This window comes from Mauremys reevesii, unplaced genomic scaffold (genome assembly GCF_016161935.1).
Source record: "Mauremys reevesii isolate NIE-2019 unplaced genomic scaffold, ASM1616193v1 Contig22, whole genome shotgun sequence".
Lineage (NCBI taxonomy): Eukaryota > Metazoa > Chordata > Testudines > Geoemydidae > Mauremys > Mauremys reevesii.
Window position 1 is genome coordinate 26,885 of NW_024100832.1, and position 20,015 is coordinate 46,899.

The following is a 20,015-nucleotide window of genomic DNA, read 5'->3' on the forward strand; positions in this document are numbered from 1 at the left end:
CCAAGCATTGAAAAATCATGTCCTGCCCCCCCCCCCCCCCATCATGAGATTGGTTTCAACATCTTGAGGTGTTAAAAGTAATAAATGATGGAGATGTGTGTGTGTTTTCAAAGCTCTTCATGACAATTAGAACCTTCCTTTTACTCGGAAGTGAAAGCGGTGATTGGCAGGTCAGCCTAGGGCTCAGAAATGGGGTGTTAAGAAAAACACCAGGGCGTGTGAGAGGACAGCAACAAGAAGTGTCCACTGCTGCTAGTCAGTGTTCCCTGAAAGTGAAGCAGAGACAATCCTGTGTCATCTAGAGTTGCAGGCCAGTAAGAAAGGGACCCCCCCACCCCCGTGGTTCCCATGGCAATGGTGCTGTGGGGGTTCTGGGCTATCCCCCTGCATGCAGCACTGCAGATATCGCCTTCTGGAGGGTGTTAAGGGGAGGCTCTGGGGCCAGTGCTGTGTTGGGGGGGGGGTCCAGCTGCTCCTGGCTCAGGGGATGTTGGTACCTCTGAGACCCTTGAGTGGGAGCTTGAGCGTCGCTGGGTGTCAGACTGCAGCAGGGGAGTGGCATCCAAGCGAACCTGCCGGCCCGGGGGAGCGAACGCCGGGAGGGGGCGGCTGGGGGCCCCACCCCCCGTGGGGGATACTCAGCCCCCCGCGCCCGGCCTTGCACGGTGGGGAGCGGCCTTGCAGCCGGCCCGGCCCGACCTCCGGGCGGCTGAACCGGGTTCGCTCATCAGACCGGCCCGAGCGACCAGCGCGTGGGGCCGGGACAGATCCGGACCCGCAGCGCCTCCGACAAGGCCCCGGAGAGCGGGATGCCCGGCTCTGCGATCCCCCCGCCGGCAGGGGCCGCTGCCGCCCCGCCGCTCCCGGCCCCGCAGCCAGGCCGCGGCTCCTCCTCCCCTCCCGGCTGCGCTCGCTCTGCTCCGCCCGGCAGCGGGGCCGGCCCGTGGCGAGGCGGCGCCGGGACCCTGCCCAGCCCGGAGCGGGAGCGGAGCTCGGGTTCGGATCCCGCCGCCGGCAGCAGCAGCGCTCCCCGGGCCGCGGCGAGAGGCGAGCTCCGGGCCGGGACAAAGGGCCATGGCCGAGCGGGCCGCTGCCCAGGTAAGGGCCGGGCCGGGCTCTGCTGCTCCCCGCCGCGGGGGCGGGCGGGCGGTCTCGGGGCCCCGCACCCGGTTCCTGCCCCGGGGCCGCACGCGCTGGGGCGGGGCCCGGGCCGGGGCTGGCCCTGCTGGGGGCGGGGAGCAGCGGGCGGCCAATGACACCGGGCCCGGGGGCAGGTTACACCGGGGCAGCTGCTCCGCCTGCCGGCCCCGGAGCTTCGCTCTTTGTCATGGCGGGGACCTGCGGCGCCCCCCGGGGGAAGGGGAGCGCCCCGGTGGTGCCAGCGGCACCGCTTCCTGCCCCGGGGCTCCGGGCCAGAGCGGGGATTTCCCCCCCCTTCCCTCCGGCCCCAACACGTGTGTGTGGGGGGGGCGCACTGGGTGCGGCCCAACGAGGCGTCGGGTAACGCCGGGTCCAGACGCGCCGCTGCAGCTAAGGGCGGCTCTGCTCCCCTCCCCGCTTTCTAGCGGCGGCCTGGCCGGAGAGTCGCCTTTGCGCCTCCCAGCACCTTCTTCGAGGAATTCGGATCGGGTTCGCTGGCTAAAAACTTCCCCGCTCCGCCCTGGAGCTACAGGTTAGCTCTGAACAGAGCCCGCCCAGTGCTGGGTCTGCTGGGCCCTGGGGACGGGGAAATGCTCCAGGTCTCTAGGGTGCTTACAGATACTCAGCTGCGCTTTCAGGTGGGTGCGGAGGGGGCACTTTAGACACGGGGTCTGGAACTTTTCCATGGTGTAGCCCACATCTGAATAAGGTGCGTGTCCTGCAGACACCCCCTCCTCCCCCTGGCTGCCATGCACCCAGCCCATCTGCTGCTGGTTTGCACAACTTCCCTGCGGCAACAACAGCAATTCCTAGCACACAGAAATGATCCTAGGAAAGTGTTTCACTGTTTGTAATTGTTCTGCTGGTGGCAGCGGTCCCTGCGGGTGGCTCCTGGTTCCTTTCCAGCAACTACTACTAAAGGCAGCTGGGCTTGCCTCCGCCTGGTTCCCTGCGCTTTCTGCAGGTCATCAGGCTCTTCCTTCCAATGAAGCGCCTATGAAGGGAGAAGGTGGAGCTCACGCGACGTGAGCTGTCAGCTTCCACAGATCAGCCGTGGTCCATGGGCCGTAGGTTGAGAACCGGCTGACTTAGCATCTTTGTACCAGGTTTTTTTCTTTCCACCCTGGGCGACATTGATCTGAAAATCACAGACACAAACACGGAGTCCTAGGGCCTGTTTGCTACAGAATCAGGGTTCAAAGCAGAAATGTGCCTGGTAGTTGATCTTTCAACCTTAGCTTCTGGAATCTCGTTACTTTGATTTCTCCACCTGACCTTTGCATAACATCATGCTAATGCTCTAGGAGGTTTTGCGTGTGCATTCAGTAAGAATAAAAATTGGGTCTGACAAAGCATCAAGCAGCCTGTAGCATGGGAGCGTTGTTTCTCTTTGGAGCTGATGTTGGCAAATGGGACTGTGCCCCCAACTCCTTTGTCCATGTCTTTCCGTACACACAGGCTCCAGAATGGGACATGGGGTCCCGGCACTCGCCTCTTTCACAGCCCCACGCTGTCCCCCGCCGGACTTCTGCGAGAGAAACCCCGCTGCACGCTGCGGAGATCTCCCTGACTCTAGTGGCTGCCATTCAAGCCGTGGAGAGAAAGGTTGATGCTCACGCCATCCGGTTGCTGAATCTGGAAGGGAGAACAGGGACGGCTGAGAAGAAATTGATAGGTTGTGAGAAAACCGTGGTGGAGTTTGGGAACCAGCTGGAGAGTAAGTGGGCCGTGCTGGAAACTCTGATCCAGGAGTACGGGGTACTGCTGAGGAGGCTGGAGAACATGGAGAACCTGCTGAAGAACAGGAACTTCTGGATCCTGCGGCTTCCCCCAGGGACTAAGGGGGAGGTCCCCAAGGTAACTATCCCAGCTACTTAGATCATACTGATTAAAGATGGAGGGAATTATGAAGTCATTGAGTCAATTTCTCCTCCACACATGCAAGGGCCGGCTGTAACACCCCACCCAGCCCCACGCAGGATGTACAGGTATTAAGCTGATCGATTGTTTTTTGGCTAAGAAGCAGCATCCATCACCCACCTCTCCTCCTCCCACTGTGTTCTGCACACACCAGTCACAGCTCCTCCCTGGGGGGGCAGTGAGCTGTCTGGAGCAGGGAATCACTTCTGTGGGATGTTTGTGTTGTGCCTCTATAGACTCCACTCCCGACTGGGACCACGAGGGGCCGTCCCGATACAAAGAACTAGGATAGACTCAACGGCTAGAAACGACTTGAAAGTGGCTTCAGGTCGTCCTTCGCCCCTGGGTCCCCCGGCCAATTTGTGAGGGTTTGGAAATCGCTCTTTCATGTTAAGCCGTGGGAGACCCATGCAAACAACAGGGAAACCAGCCGGCTTTGCAAGGGAGGTGACAGAAATGCGACTCACGCAAAGATGCTGTCGTGCACATAGCAAACAGGCTGAAAAAAGAGAGAGGAATATCCTCCCCCCCCCCCATCTCTTTTGGTTCTGGGCTCCGTAAGACCCTCCAAGGATGTTGTGGGGGTGTTAAGTTGAGGGCACCTCTTTAAAAATAGCAAGTGATCTTGAACCCGATCAGAGCATGCGCTGGACTGGGAATCCGGAGAGTGGGGGTCTGTTCTTAGGTCTGCCACCAACCTGGTCTGTGACCTTGAGCAAATCCCTTCCCTTCTTGGAGCCTTTTTCCCCTCCCGCCCTATGTCTGCTGTGTGAGCTCTGTGGGGAGGGGGCCTCGCATCCTGTGTGTGTGTGTGTGTGCAACACACAGCACAATGGGGCCCTGAGCGCAGCTGGGCCTGCCAGTGATAGAAGCAATGGAAGGTGATCTATAAAGCTGACATAAACCAGCCTATGCGGGCACTGCAAATCCCTGGTCAGAGCTGATTAACCCCATTCTGCTCCTTCGACCCACCGGCCAATGAACGGGGAGGGATCAAGCGTGACAGGGCTGTACGGCTGCGTGTTCTTCACTGGAGCGCGCCTGTCACTTGCCATGCCACAAGGATCCTACTACCAGGGCTGCTTCCTAGGGTGACTCCACCTCTTCGTGTAGGACCAAGTGGGAGGAGGAGCTTTGACAGATCCGGCAGGGGACCGGGAATTCTGGAGAGGAAACAGGCCCAGATTGTCACGCCCTCGCTCACATCGAGTAGCACCTGAGTGCACGCCCTGTTCACCAGCATCTAGCCCTGGGTGACAGAAGGGGATGAAACGTGAGGATGTTTATTTCCTCCTCCCTGTGCGAGTTGATCTGAGCAGTTTGCCCAGTAACGTGCTTAGAAGAAGAAGAAAAAAGTGTTTCTGTGGCATGTGTGTTTAAATATTCTCCCCTGGTCTCGTGTAGCGTCGCGTGCCAGCGCCTGCTGCCGCCATTACGATTTGACAGCTGCTTCTGAGCGTGCAATGCTTGTGGTTGCAGGTCCCAGTGACGTTTGATGACGTCTCCGTCTGTTTCTCCGAGCCGGAGTGGGAGAACTTAGACGGAGGGCAGAAGGAGCTGTACAAGAACACGATGAAGGGGAATTACGAGACCCTGATCTCGCTGGGTAAGGAGCCTCTCGTAAAACCTGTGACCTTTGAAGTACCAGCCTTGCTCTGGGGGAGGGATACGTTCAGGTCTCTGCCTTCCGGTGGATGTTGAGGGACTGTAAGACTGAAGTGAATTTAACGTCCTCTGTCCAGCAGGTTTCCCGTGCTACAGGGCTGGCGGGTCAGGCAGCTGTTACCAGCTATTGAATTAAATGCTGGTGTCAGTCCTGGAGGGTTCCCGCCCCTCAGGCCGCAGCCATCACAACTCACATGGTGCTTGGGGGAGAACAGGCCCCATCCAGAGCACACATGTGGGGCAGGGGCCTGGCCCAGCTGCTGATCCCGAGGGGCCTGCGCACGCCCGGGGTGCTCCCCTCTCTCTGTTCCATCCCTGCAGCTGGGCTCGGGGAGCCGCGTGCCATTCCCTCCCTGCGTGGAGGTGAGTCCTGGCGGCTGTCCCATCAGCCGGCCCTTTCTGCTTCGTGCCCGGCTGGGCCCACATGGAGCAAGCAGGGCTCCACTCCCTGCGGTTCCTCACTGACCCATCGGGGTGGGGAGAGCAGCTTTGCTGGTGGCGTGTTTGCCTCCATCTCTCTTCCCCATCCCATCGCCTACAGCAACCAGAGGGGGCCGGTTTGAAATCCGGTCCTGCTCCGTGTGCCGGGTAGCCGGTGAGTGTCGATATCTCTCTCCACGAACAGACTACGCCATCTCCAAACCCGACATCCAGATAGAGCAGGGGGAGGAGCCGTGTGTCAGGGATCAGGAGGACTCCGAGAGGAGAGAGAGCCCTCCGGAGCCCTGCTCGGGTGAGTTCTAGACAGCCTCACAACATGCTTTCTGGCCAGAGGTAGGAGAGAGAGAAGGCGCTGCTGGGCTGAGCTCACACACGTGCTGTCTGTTAGGCACTGAGGCCGGCGCACGCTCACAATGGAGGGAGATCTCCCGTCCCGAGGGGCGCTGGTACAAACTGCCCACTCACGCGCTCGCCACCTGCCCTCCGGAAGAGTGACGTGGTGGTTGAGATGCTGCTGGCGCCAAAAGGCGGCCTGCACCGATGGCGCTGAACCGGGGCAGTGGGAGACTTGCCTGGAGCTCTGTGCAGACAAGGCCTGAGATAGACTCACAGACTTTAAGGTCAGAAGGGACCTTTATGATCATCTAGTCTGACCTCCTGCACAACGCAGGCCACAGAATCTCACCCACCCACCCCTGTAACAAACCCCTAACCTGTGTCTGAGTTACTGAAGTCCTCAAATCGTGGTTTAAAGAACTCAAGCTGCAGGGAATCCTCCGGCAAGTGACCCGTGCCCCATGCTGCAGAGGAAGGTGAAAAACCTCCAGGGCCTCTGCCAATCTGCCCTGGAGGAAAAATCCTTCCCGACCCCAAATATGGCGATCAGTTAAACCCTGAGCATGTGGGCAAGACTCACCAGCCAGCACCCAGGAAAGAATTCTCTAGTAACTCAGATCCCACCCCATCTAACATCCCATCATAGACCACTGGGCATACTTACCTGCTGATAATCAAAGATCAATTGCCAAATTAATTGCCAAAATTAGGCTATCCCCTCATACCATCCCCTCCATAAACTTATCAAGCTTAGTCTTGAAGCCAGATATGTCTTTTGCCCCCACTACTCCCCTTGGAAGGCTGTTCCAGAACTTCACTCCTCTGATGGTTAGAAACCTTCGTCTAATTTCAAATCTAAACTTCCTAGTGTCCAGTTTATATCCACATTGGTACTAAGCTTAAATAATTCCTCTCCCTCCCTGATATTAATCCCTCTGATATATTTATAAAGAGCCATCATATCCCCCCTCAGCCTTCTTTTGGTTAGGCTAAACAAGCCAAGCTCTTTGAGTCTCCTTTCATAAGACAGGTTTTCCATTCCTCGGATCATCCTAGTAGCCCGTCTCTGAACCTGTTCCAGTTTGAATTCATCCTTCTTAAACATGGGAGACCAGAACTGCACACAGTATTCCAGATGACATCTCACCAGTGCCTTGTACAACGGTACTAACACCTCCTTATCTTTACTGGAAATACCTCGCCTGATGCATCCTAAAACTACATTAGCCTTTTTAACGGCCATATCACATTGGCGGCTCATAGTCATCCTGTGATCAACCAATACTCGGAGGTCCTTCTCCTCCTCTGTTACTTCCAACTGATGTGTCCTCAATTTATAACCAAAACTCTTGTTATTAATCCCTAAATGCATGACCTTGCACTTTTCATTATTAAATTTCATCCTGTTACTATTACTCCAGTTTACAAGGTCATCCAGATCTTCCTGTATGATATCCCGGTCCTTCTCTGTGTTAGCAATACCTCCCAGCTTTGTGTCATCCGCAAACTTTATTAGCACATTCCCGCTTTTTGTGCCAAGGTCAGTAATAAAAAGATTAAGATTGGTCCCAAAACTGATCCCTGAGGAACTCCACTAGTAACCTCCTTCCAGCCTGACAGTTCACCTTTCAGTACAACCCGTTGTAGTCTCCCCTTTAACCAGTTCCTTATTCACCTTTCAATTTTCATATTGATCCCCATCTTTTCCAGTGTAACTAATATTTCCCCATGTGGAACCGTGTCAAATGCCTTACTGAAATCAAGGTAAATTAGATCCGCTGCGTTTCCTTTGTCTAGAAAATCTGTTACCTTCTCAAAGAAGGAGATCAGGTTGGTTTGGCACGATCTACCTTTTGTAAAACCATGTTGTATTTTGTCCCAATTACCATTGACCTCAATGTCCTTAACTACTTTCTCCTTCAAATTTTTCCCAAGACCTTACATACTACAGATGTCAAACTAACAGGCCTATAGTTACTCGGATCACGTTTTTTCCCTTTCTTAAAAGATCAGTAAAACACTATAACTGCCCCCTCTTTACCAGGGGTATTGTGAGGGGCTTGTTCCAGCTCCCTGGCCCTGGTCAGTCCCAGCCCGGCCATGGGCCTGCACTGGGAATCCAGGATGCCGTAGCTTCAGGAGGGTGCTTGCATCCCCCGCCTATGCACTGAATACAGCCTGGATTCTCTTTGTATTGCAGCAGATAGCGGGGTGGTGGTCAAAGTGGAGGAGGAGAGCCCTGAGGAGGAGCCGGAGAACTTGGAGCTACAAAGGACGTTGCCGGAAATGGAGGTTTTCCAGTGTCCGGAGCAGGAAACAACTCATGAGGAGAGTCTGTGCAGCCCCGAGAGGGAGCCCGCGGCCCTGCCCGGAAACGGCCTGGAGGAGCCGTCTCAGTGCGGGACAGACCCCCAGGAGCTCGAGCCGTTGCTTGTTCAGCTGCAGAGCCCCACGGCAGCCAGGCTGTTCGTATGCGCCGAGTGTGGGAAGAGCTTCCGCAGCCAGCAGCATCTCACCCTGCATCAGAGGGACCACGCGGGAGCAGGGGCCTGCCTGCCGCAGCCCGGGGAGAGCTTCACCCTGAAACCCAGCCCCAGACCCCACCCCGGGGCCCAGGCGGGAGGCAAACCCTACAAGTGCTCCGAGTGCGAGCGCAGCTTCTGCCACAGGTCCAGCCTGCGGAAGCACCACCTGTCGCACACCGGGGAGCGGCCCTACACCTGCGCCGAGTGCCGGAAGAGCTTCAAGCAGAGGGTGAGCCTGGTGCTGCACCAGCGGATCCACTCGGACAGGAGCGAAGGCTCCTTCATCTGCACACAGTGCGGCAAGTACTTCAGCCACCACTCCAACCTGACGCGGCACCTGCGCATCCACACGGGGGAGCGGCCCTACAAGTGCACCGAGTGCGAGAAGAGCTTCACGCGCAACCAGTACCTGGTGGAGCACCAGCGCATGCACGCGGGCGAGCGCCCCTATCACTGCGCCGAGTGCGGCAAGAGCTTCCGCTACAAGCGCTCGCTCTACTACCACCAGAACATCCACCCTGGGAAGGGCTTCCCTGGGCCGGGGCCAGGCCACGTGGGGTAACAGCAGGGCCAGGATCAGTGCTCCGGGGGTGCTCACAGGGGGCTACTTCCCTCCGAAAGCAACGCCCGGAGCTCCAGCCGGCTGGCACCGCAGCACGCACTGCAGCGACTGTATTGCTGGGAGATTTTTACAGGAACTAAGCTATATTTTGAGTGCAGCTTTTTGTTAAGAGAAGTCGGCGTGTCAGATTGGTTTTCAAACGGAGGAGGCGGGAGGGTCCCTGTACCGGACTCAGGGCCGGCAGAGCCTAGCTGGGAGGGAAGGGTGAGGAGATGGGGGGGCTCTCGAAGGGGACATGGGGCCCTCCTAGCCCCACCTCCACTGAGTTGCTCATGTGGGGCTGGGCTCTGCTCTCTCTGCAGTGTCCCAGCCCCTGTGTCCCGCTGTGCCTGAGTGGCAAAGGGCCCCATGGGAAGGGGGCGTCCACGGCTCGGGCCCTGGGTCTCCTGCAGCCCCGGCCTGGGTGAGGGAACGCCTGCACTAGGCAGCTGGTTTTAGCGGGTGTTCCCTGGGGATCCGCCGGCTCATGAATATTCAGCTATTCGGCTCCTTCAGCTTGCTGCCCCGGTGGAGCCTGGGAACGTGTGCGGGATCCGTGTATTCTCATCGCGGGGGCCCTGGACGACCCAGCCATGATCCTCCAGGACCTTGCTCAGGATTCCTTCCTTCCCTGGGCTCTCCAGTTTGGTCCTGTGGTGATCCTCCTCGCAGTTAATTTCCCCACCTGCCTGGTGTTTGGCTGGGACGCCCTGTGACGCTTCCCGGGGCGCCCTGTGACGCTTCCCGGGGCGCCCTGTGACGCTTCCCGGGGCACCTTGTTACCACCTGCCCTTAGCATGGGGAAGCTTGGTCTGTGCCTGCCAGGCCTCAGCTTCCCAACTCCCGCAGGCAACACAAGCCCTCCCCCCTAGGCCTGGCAGGACCCACCTCCTCTCTGCTGGTTACCGATAGGCCCCCTCGAGCCTGCAGCGTCTCCCTGGAGCGTCCAGCCCCTGGCCTGCCGGACACTCGCAGGAGTCACAGATTTCCTGCTTCCCAGGAAACAGCCCCTCAGTTCTCCGCTCCGCTCCCACCCAGCGCTTAGATTGGTACGTGGTGAAATGGAGGATAAGGTTATTTAACAAAGCCCAGAGCGTCAAGCGATAGCAGGTGGGTCCAGCTACAATACAATGACAAGCAGTGTTGTAGGACCTAGCCTTTCCATTCCCGAGAGCCCCCACGGCTGGGAGAATATTGCTCCCCCCCCCACTAGCTGCTTGCCTCCGAGGTGAGGGGTTCCGTGTGTTTCTTTGCCCCCCAGCTTCTGTCAGTCCCGTCCTTTGTCTTTATTCATGAACAGGACGTCAGCTGCTGGTTGTGTCAGCGGGTGCAGTCTGCACGAGAGGAGGTTCACGGTCTCCTCTTCTGCCTGTGGCTCAGTGTGCAGCCGGGCCCATGGTGTGAGCTGTCCCGTCACACACGGCTCTGGAGGGAGAGCGGGGTCTGCTACCTCCTGCCTGAAAAGAGCATTTCCAAGGTGTGTCGCCTCCTGGTGACCTGCCTTGTTCCCTCCCTGGGAAATCCAGAGCCAGCTTTCCTTAACTAGTCTCCGTACATACATCGTGCAGTGATTCTGGTGACCGGTAGGTTACTGGCTCTGAGTAGAGACCTTCGGTGCACTCTGAGGTGACCATCCGACCTAGGGGATCCCTGCAAACCCTGGGCCTTCTGCCACCAAGGAGTCTGTGGGTCACAAGCCCCTGTACATTGTAACCTCCCTCCACCCCCTGTAAGGCCATTTCAGCGAGATGGGGCAGAGCACGTCGCCTGTTGCAGCTCCGGGGCACGGATACCACCCCATGTGCTTCAGCATCACTGAGCCGGGCATGGCTCCCACGCTGCCTGAAGCACACGAGAGCAGAGCTCCCCTGGGGGACATGGCCTGAGAAGGACCAAGGTGGGTGGGATAAGCAGAGAGAGTATAGTCAACACCATCTAGAGCTTAGGGAAATAGAATGGAATTATCCTGGCTGTGGGAGTTACCTCAGCTGGAGGGAACTTCATGGCACAGGGTGTTCCCCTGCCGTCATTGACTGGAAACAAGGGCAGAAAGCCAGGAGGGAGGAACTTGGTGGGTTGGAAGATCCGTGGGATGAAGGTCTCACCACAGCCTGGGAGGAAGGGCAGGGCTATTACCCCACTCTACAGCTGGGGAAACTGAGGCACAGGCTAAATGACTCACCCAAGGTCACTCAGGAAGTCAGTGGCATAGCAGGGAATTGAACTGAGGTCACTGAAATCCAAGGCTGGTGCCCTAGCCACTGGGCCATTCTGCTTCTCGTTGCCATTTGGAGACGGGGAGCGGAGTGGGACAGGTTGGTAGCAGCAAGAGTCTGATCTGGGCTCGATTTGTTTTTGGCCACACGGGATGGTAAAAACAATCCACCCAGCCTCATGACTGAATCTGACGCGACTTGCCCCCGGCCCGCTGCAGTAGCCCGGCTCGCAGTCTCCATGGCCGGCCGGCCACCAAGGGCTGGTTGGTCCCCGAAGGATTTCTGTGCTGGGGCAGCCCGTTGGCACATGTCTGCCCGAAACGGAAGCAAAGACGGCTTTGAAGTGACCCCGCTAACCAGGCTCTCCTGGGCGTGCAAGGAGATGGAGGGAAGCTGTGAACCGGCTGCGGCTGGGTCCTGGCGGGTGCTAGTCTGTATCTTTTACCTTTCTGCAGTTTTCTCCCCTCTGACCCCCTGGTTTCCTTGAGAGCTCCCACCCCAGACCCCTCCCCCACTGCTGATCTGCTACCCCCTTCCTCTCTGTAGTTTCCCCCACACTTCCTCCACCCCCATGACCAGTGTGAGCTGTGGAGGTGACTAGCTGTGTTTGTGTTGGCTGTTTAGACTGTAAGTTCTTCGGGGGCAGGAACCGCGTATTCGCTGTCCTAGCACTTAATAAATGATGATTATTCCCCTTACGGTGTAACTACCTTGTCTGTTCTGACTGTCACGGGAGCTCGCCTAAGCCCTAGCTAGGCTGAGCAGATCTCCGGAGCTGGAGACTGCTCTGAGTCCTGGGCTGCTTCCAGGGGAAGTGAGGAGCAGGGCAGTGCGGTGGGGGATAGGCGGGAGGGGTGGAGAACGGCAGGAGAGGGGAGAAAGGAGGGGGCAAACCGGAGAACAGGGGGATCCAGACTTTGGAAACCCGTAAGCCCACGCAGGGTCGGGGGGGTGGGGGGGATGGAGAAGGTGAGAAAAGAAGAACATGCAGGGGAAGGGGAAAAGGGGCGGCATATGGCGGGAGAGGGGAGAACAGACCATGCGGGTCGGGGGAGCCCTGGAATAACGTACTCTGAAGCTTGGGGGGGGGGGAACTGACAGGTAGCCCAGAATTTTGGCCGCCCCCAGCAATAACACATCCTGCAATGGGGTGTATTTAGATGGACCCTTATGCTGTGTGGATCCCCCTGCAAGAGCAAGGCCTTGGTTTTCATTCAATACAAAACATAACAGAGAAGCTGCCTCCATCCCTGGCAGAAGACAAACTTCTTTTGCTTGCAGCTTAGAATTCCAGATGTTCCTTTCACAGGCCAGACACCTCTAGCCTGGGTCCAGTTCTTCCCCAGTTCAGTTTTAGGTGTTTTTAGCAGTCATCCCCTGCTTCTACTGCCCCGGCCCTGTAAATAGCCCCCAGAGCCCTGGGGAAGCGGTGCGGCTCCAGCAGCTATTTAAAGGGCCGGGGCAGTAGAAGCAGCAGGGAGCCCTGGACTTTTTAAATAGCCCCCAGAGCCCCGCAGCCCTGCCCCAGGGCTCCAGCAGGGGGGCTCTGGTGGCAATTTAAAGGGCCTGGAGCTGCACCCCCTGCTGGGAGCCCCAGGCCCTTTAAGTTGCCCCCTGGGGAAGCCGGGCCAGCCCGGTACCGTGCACCGGCTCTTGCCAGGACACCGCACCGGGGCTTGGGCGCGGGGCCCTCTTAGGGGCAGGGCCGATTCAGGGGGATTGGCTGAATTGGCCTAAAGTCGGCCCTGTGGACATGTGACTTGCCCAGGTGACTCCAAAACTCCAGCTCGCAGCTGGATGCTGCCTGAGCCGGCTCCAAGTTTTTTGCTGCCCCAAGCAAAAAAATTTTCCCGCACCCCACTGGCCCCACCCCCACTCCGCCCCTTCCCCACCCTATTCCAACCCCTTCCCCAAATCCCCGGCCCCGCCTCCTCCCCCGGCTGTGCCACATTTCCCGTCCTACCCCTCGCTCCCAGGCTTGCCCCCCCAGGGTTACTTCCTGCGGCCCTCCCCGTGCCCCCCCCAAAGCTCACTTCCGCTCTGCCTACTCCCCTGAGCGCGCTGCCACCACTTCGCTTCTCCCCCCTCCCTCCCTCCCAGGCTTGCCACAAAACAGCTGATTTGCACGGCAAGCCTGGGCGGGAGAAGCGGAGCAGCAGTGCGCTCGGGGGATCAGGTGGCAGTGCAGCAGAGGTGAGCTGTGGGGAGCGGTTCCTCTGCCCACCCCCAGGGTCACTTCCTGTGGCCATCTCCACGCCCCCCACCGCCGCAGCTCACCTCCACTCAGGGGCGGCTTTTTGCGCCCGAAGCAATAAAAAAAAAAAAATAGGAGCCGGAGTGCCGCCCCTTGGAAAGTGCTGCCCCAAGGACATGCTTGGAGTACTGGTGCCGAGAGCCGGCCCTGGATTCAGCATAGGAGAGAGGAAGGGGTCTCCACCCACAAGAGAAAGTCTATTTAAGCCCCTGGGAGACCCTTCCATTTTGTCTTCAGCTGGCTCAAGAGAGAGCCTCTCCACCCCCATAGGATACCTGAAAGAAACTGGAACAAAGGACAGTAACTGCAGGGGGTGTGAGTGGCTGCTGGACCCAGGCTAGAAGGAGGCTAATCTGCAAAAGAAGCTTACTGGACCATCTCTGAGGGTGAGATTTCATCTGTAATCGCTTTCTTACTGTATTAGGTTTAGACTTGCATGTTTTGTTTTATTTTGCTTGGTAATTCGCTTTGCTCTGTCTTTTATCACCTGGAACCACTTAAATCCTACTTTCTGTATTTAATAAAATCACTTTTCATTTATTAATTAACCCAGAGTCTGTATTATTTCTTGGGGGGAGGGGCAAACAGCTGTGCATCTCTCTCTCAGTGTTATAGAGGGTGAACAATGTATGAGTTTGCCCTGGATAAGCTTTATACAGAGTAAAACGGATTGATTTGGGGTTTGGACCCGATTGGGAGCTGGGCATCTGAGTGTTGGAGACAGGAACACTTCTGTGAGCTGCTTTCAGTGAAGCCTGCAGCTTTTGGGGGACATTGTTCAGACCTGGGTCTGGGTTTGCAGCAGACTAGCGTGTCTGGCTCCAACCAGGTAGGGCACTGAAGTCCCAAGCTGCCAGGGAAAACGGGCTCAGAGGTCGTCTCAGCACATCAGTTGGCAGTTCCCAAGGGGGTTTCTGTGATCCAACCCATCACACCAATGTCCAGTCCTTCAAACGTAAATTTTTCCTTGGAGTTAAACCTCAATTTCACACAACTGCAACTTGGTCGTTTCCCGATCAAGTGTTTCACGTTGCATCCTTCACATTTTTAATGCCATTTTTGGTATTTAATTTCCTAGATTTAAAATAAAAACAACAATTACTCCCCGCCCCTATTCTGCACAAGTGCAAGCCCTGTACAGCTTCACTCAGGGTCTCTGCACCACACCCACACAGGCAAAGGTGGAAGGCTATGAGGGGGGAAGGCTAGGGCTGGGTGAGGGGTGGGAGCCAGGTTTATGCAAATCTTGTGTTGCATTCTAGGGGTGTGGAGAAACTGAAAAATACCAAGACTGCAAAATAAACCCCTGTAGCTAAAACTAATAGATCGGTGGCCTCAATTTTTATCAGTAATGGGGGATTTGGGGTGCCCTGATTTCCATGTGCCCAATGTGAGCCATCTGAAAGGGTCCTGATTTTCAGAGGCAGGTTACTCAGCACTGAAAAAACCATGGGCCCCATCCACATATTTAAATTTGGACACCCAAACATGTCACCTCATTGTGACATACTATAGCTTGAAGGGAGCATACTGTAACCCCCATTCCTCATCTGTCTATAATTGTGATCTTGCACATAAAGCAGAGCATGTGAGGTATCAGGGGAAAGGTTATGATCTGCTGAAAGTCATTTCTCTTCCATATGTGTATAGCATTAATGCACATGAAGTTCTGAGAATTGTGTTGTGTAGCTGTCACTAAAACATGGTAAATCAGGAAATCAGCCAGATATTAGCTCCCCAGAGGCAACAACAAGGAAAGTAACTAACGCCCAGGCGGGGTGTCAAACAACCCATCAACAGCCATTGTCCAGCAAGGGAGCTACAATGCAATGACTCACCTGCAGGAGGCTGCACCAGGGGAATTGCTCAGCCTTGCCTGGAGACTCAGCAGTGTCCCCCAGACATGCCTGGACTTGTGTGTTCACCAAGCACATGGGACTGAGGGTATAAAACAGAACACAGCAGGCCCAGGCGTCACCTTTCTCCTGCCCCCACCAATGCTGCAAGCAACAACGACACTGAGCAGACTTAAGACTCCAGCAGAGAAGAGTGGCCCAGGTTTCAAGGGTGAAATCTGTGAACTGCACTATCCAGTGGGGTGAGAAGAACTGCTTAATCCTGATGTTGCCCAGTCTAACAGGGTTGAGAGTTTAGACTGAATGCTTATATTTTATTTTATTTTGGTAACTAACTCTGACTTTTTGCCTGTCACTTATAGTCACTTCAAATCTATCTTTAGTAGTCAATACATTTGTTTAACTGCCTATCTTTACCGGTGAGCTTGCATGAAGTGTAGTAAATCTGCTCAGGTTTGCAAAGGTCGGTGTATATTCACTTTCCGTTGATGAAGTGGTGAACCAATTAATAAATCTGCACGGCTCGTCTTGAGCAGTGCAAGACGGTATAGTCCTGAGGTACAAGGCTGGGAGCTGGGGGGATTTGGCTGGTGCCTTTCCCCGTGTGATTCAGGAGTGGCTCTGGGAGCATTCACACAATCCAGCTGGGTGTGGGGCTCCACATGCGGTTGTGCTGAGTGATCACATCGCCTGGAGGGGTTTGCTGCTTGTCACTAGCCAGGCACTGTGAGAGACAGCCCAGGCTGGAGAGCGTTCAGGGGGCACAGCGCTCCCACAATCCCAGGCTGCACCTTGGGGATCCCGTCACACTCATATCACTAGTTGCTTTGGAAACATTCAGCCTGTGCCAGTCTCATAAGAACGGCCACACTGGGTCAGACCAAAGGCCCATCTAGCCCAGTGTCCTGTCTTCTGACAGTGGCCAGTGCCAGGTGCCCCAGAGGGAGTGAACAGAACAGGGCAACTGTCATAGGTTTGTTCCCCACTTTGAACTTTAGCGTCCAAAAGCTGGGGACCTGCATGGATCCTTCTAAGCTTAAATCCTAGCTTAGATCTGGTAACACTGCCACCGGCCAAAAATATAGTGTTTTGGCACACTCCCTGTCCCCCCAAACCTTTCCCTGGGGAACACAGATCCAAACTCCTGGGATCTTAACACAAAGGGAAATAAACCATTCCCCCTCCCAGACTTTCCCTCCCTTGGTCGTCAGGGAAAACTTCTTTGATTCAAACTCCTTGAATCTAAAACTAAGAGGGATTCACCTTCCCCCCTCCTCTCTTCCCCCACCTATCCCTGGTGAGTCAGACTAATCCCCTGGGGTCTCAAACAAGGGGAAAATCAAACAGGTTATTAAAAAGAAAAGCTTTTAATTAAAGAAAGAAAAAGTAAAAACCTCTCTGTAAAATCAGGATGGAAATGCTTACAGGGTACAGCTTATAAAAACTAGAGGGACTCTAGCTTAAGTACAGGTACAGCAAAGAGGTAAAATATTGTTCCAGCAAACACACATTTGCAAATACAGAAATCAATCAAAAGACTAATCCACCTTTCTAATACTCACTATACTGCATAGAAGAGAATATTTCAGGAAGCTTGGAGAGCCTGGCCCCTCTTAGATCCAAAGAGAGAACACCCCCCAAAACAAAGAACACAAACAAAGGCTTCCCTCCACCGAGGTTTGAAAGTATCTTGTCCCCTGATTGGTCCTCTGGTCAGGTGTTAGCCAGGTTCACTGAGCTTGTTAACCCTTTACAGGTAAAAGAGACCTTAACCCTTAACTATCTGTTTATGACAGCAACTATCAAGTGATCCATCCCCTGTCGCCCATTCCCAGCTTCTGGCAGTTGGAGGTTTAGGGACACCCAGAGCGTGGGGTTGTGTCCCTGCCCAGCCTGGCTAAAAGCCATTGATGGACCTGTCCTCCAGGAACTGATCTAATTCTTTTTTGAACCCAGTTCTACTTTTGGCCTTCATAATGATTTTCACAGGTTGACTGTGCATTGGGTAAAGAAGGACTTCCTGACGTTTGCTTTAAACCTGCTGCCTGTTAGTTTAATTGGGTGACCCTTGTGTGACACTGTATGGAATCTGGGGGACACTTTAGGATATTATGAATACCAATATTGTAAAATTGCAATGAGTTGTGCCAGATATGCCATGTAAGGTATCTGTGAAAATGTTATACTGTAATTTGCCAAGAATGATCTTTATATATACTTGTATCACCTTTGTATTGTAAGTTATAGATGTGCATGGTACATCTGTATTTCCAAACTTGTGCTCTGCATCTGGGTGACACCCCCAGACAGATTGGCATCAGCACGCCCAGCCTGCTTGATGGCCCATCAAGGGACATCAGCTGTACAGTGAACCCCTTGAAAGGGTCAGAGGCTACATCTTATGACTCAGCAAGGCATGCAGGGGCTTGCCTATGAGCAGAACTCTAAGGTTTCCTTGCCATGTGCTGGGCAGCTTGTGTTAGAAACAAAGCACAGGCTGCCTGGCAAAAGACTATAAAAGGCAGCTGCATCCTCTCCATATTGTCTTCATTCCTGCCTCTTACCTCTGGAGGGACTTTGCTACAAACTGAAGCTCTGAACAAAGGACTGAATGGCCCATCCCAGCTGGGGATGTTCCAGGGGGACTTTCAAGCCAGCAAACTCACCAATACTGCTAAGAACCTGATCTATGGACTTTGAAGTCTTGTATGTATGTGACTGTTTTACCATTGAACAACTCTCTTCTTGTTCTTTCTTTTTTCTTTATAATAAACCTTTAGTTTCAGACACTAAAGGACTGGCTGGCAGCATGGGATTGTGGGTAAGATCCAACCTAATACTGACCTGGCAATGTGGCTGGTTCAGAAGAACGTTTTGTATATGTGAGCAGAGTTTTAAAATAACTTTTGACTGTACTGGCCCTAGGTGCTGATTGGGAGCCAGAGAACTGGGGGATGTGTAATTCCCTTTTTTGTGCTTCATTATAAACAGTGTGGGAATCAGAAGCAGAGTTTGTGACTGGTTGGAGAGTTTAACTTCAGTGTTAACCACCAGTTTGGGGCGTATCTGCTCTCCCTTTTGCAGCCTGCCCTGACCTTGGCATTTCCAGTGAGGGCTGCCCTAGGTATGCCAGGTCACATTGGCGTAGTCAGCAGGATCCACAGATCCAGATCATTTGGATTTTGGATCAGAATCCCCACACTATTCCAAGTTTAAAATTTTGATACTGAGAGTGTTAAAGGTTAACATTAGGCACAAGGAGTGATCCACAATGAAAACTGCAAGCCCTGAGAAATAGCCAGCATCTTCACCATGAGAAGGAAATGGCAGATCTTCAATGGCAAGAAAAGCAGAAGATAGCTGCTCTGGAAAAAGAAGCAGATGGAATGCTGGCTGCTATGGAGAAAGCTGCCAAGGAATGCAGAAAACTGGAACTGGCTGCTGAGGAAAGAGTTGCCAGACTTAAACTCCAAATCAAAGTAATAAAAGAACAGCAAAAACTGTATCTTCCTGAAAGTCCAAATCATCTCAACAGCAAAGATAAACTGTCCAGTTTATAACAATGTTGGTATGTTGTTTAATAATGACATGACAAATACGCTTAATCAGGTTAATGTCATGACCAGTCCCAGAAAAAGTATGAATGTCAATCCTCTGTATTATCTGTAACTAACAGGGAGATTTGGGAAGGAGGGGTGTCTGACAGTAAGCAGTTCTCTGTGTTTAACCAAGTTAAAGCCCTAACTATGGGCAGGGTTTTGGTGAGTGATGGATTGTTGGCAGGTGAAGTTTGTAAAAGTGAGCCTGAACCAAATAGAAATGTTTTGCTTAAAGTAGTGCAGTATGATGAGTCACTGTTTGTGAAAAACAGCAGTTTATCTGTTGAGGGAGAAACTGTTTCCAATTGTTTGCCTGTTGCAAATAGCAGTGTGCCTGCTGGAGAAGGAGAGTGTATGTCCAGTCCTTTGTCTGTGGAGCAGACAGAAGGTGCCTTTCAGCCTACGATGGGTGAGGATATTTCAGTTGTCCCAGAGGTGGTTCTGGACCCCAAGAAGGAATTGTTCCTAAGCTTGTGTGTGGGTATATTGCCAGTGAGGAAAGCTGCAGCGGGAAAGCGAGTGCCTCTAACCCTTTAACCATGGAGTTAGCAGCTTGCCTGAAAGGAGGTTATGTGAAAATCCTCTTGATGTTCCAGAGGTGATTCTGGATGTAAGTGAAAGTCAGAAGAAGTTTGTTGCGGCTCCACAGAGCAATGCTTCTGCAGAGCAGAAAAAAGATGGGTGGTTGTTCAGAAAGTTTCCTGAAGAGAGAAATCTTCATGGTAATTTTTGCAAGCAGTTTGCTGCAAATGATGGGTGTGATTTGATGGAGTTAACTCAGGGTGGATCACTGTATGGAGAAAGCAACACTTCATTTGGGAGACTTGTTTCAGTTCCTAGCTGCCGGTCTTTCAGGGGTATATGGATCCACTGACCTGGCTTTAGAAAGATCCAGTCTGGATGGCCTAGAGAAGGTGAAAATGGCTAGGGAATTGAACAGCCTCTTGGGGAGACAATGTTGTTGGAACATCAGCGTCTCCAGGCTGATCCTGTAAGTAAGCAGTCTGGGACTCAGGTTCTGAGGAAAGATTTGGTTACTGCAGAACAGCCTTATGACTGACCCCTCAAGGATGCAGGGAAGAGCAGGCAGACGCTCCGCTCTAGACACTTTGGATATGTTTGGTAGCTCTTTAAAATGGAGTCCAGTCTCTAAGCTGCTGCTGCTGGTGGTGGTACATCCAAAAGCATGCCTGCAGGAGAGTGTCTGTGTAGAGCAGGGGTGGGAACCTATGACCAGCGGACCGGATCTGGCCCCTTGCTTAAATGCATCCGGCCCATGCCCTGACCCCACTCCCCATCAGGAGAGGTGGGCAGAGCAGGGAAAGCCCTCGTGCCCGGACCCTGCTCCCCGACAGGCAGAAGAGATGGGGAGGGGGCCCCACAAAACTGTACTCCCCCTCTGTGGGAGGAGACTGTTCCCCTGTCATTGCCCAGGCACCCAAAAACCGGAGCCCAACCAGTT

At 54.3% G+C, this 20,015-nt stretch overlaps 1 protein-coding gene across 1 annotated transcript in view; it reads left to right on the forward strand.

Annotated features, from left to right (window-relative positions):
• Positions 1-912: 912 nt before the first annotated feature.
• Positions 913-20,015, forward strand: part of LOC120393530 (zinc finger protein 777-like) — a 31,356-nt gene continuing 12,253 nt past the window's right edge. The window contains exons 1-6 of the mRNA XM_039518121.1: positions 913-1,098; positions 2,599-2,997; positions 4,540-4,666; positions 5,351-5,458; positions 7,703-8,580; positions 9,890-10,028. Of these exons, the coding sequence (XP_039374055.1) occupies positions 1,075-1,098; positions 2,599-2,997; positions 4,540-4,666; positions 5,351-5,458; positions 7,703-8,580; positions 9,890-10,028 (1,675 nt within the window). The 5' untranslated portion in view covers positions 913-1,074. The remainder of the gene's footprint in view (positions 1,099-2,598; positions 2,998-4,539; positions 4,667-5,350; positions 5,459-7,702; positions 8,581-9,889; positions 10,029-20,015) is intronic.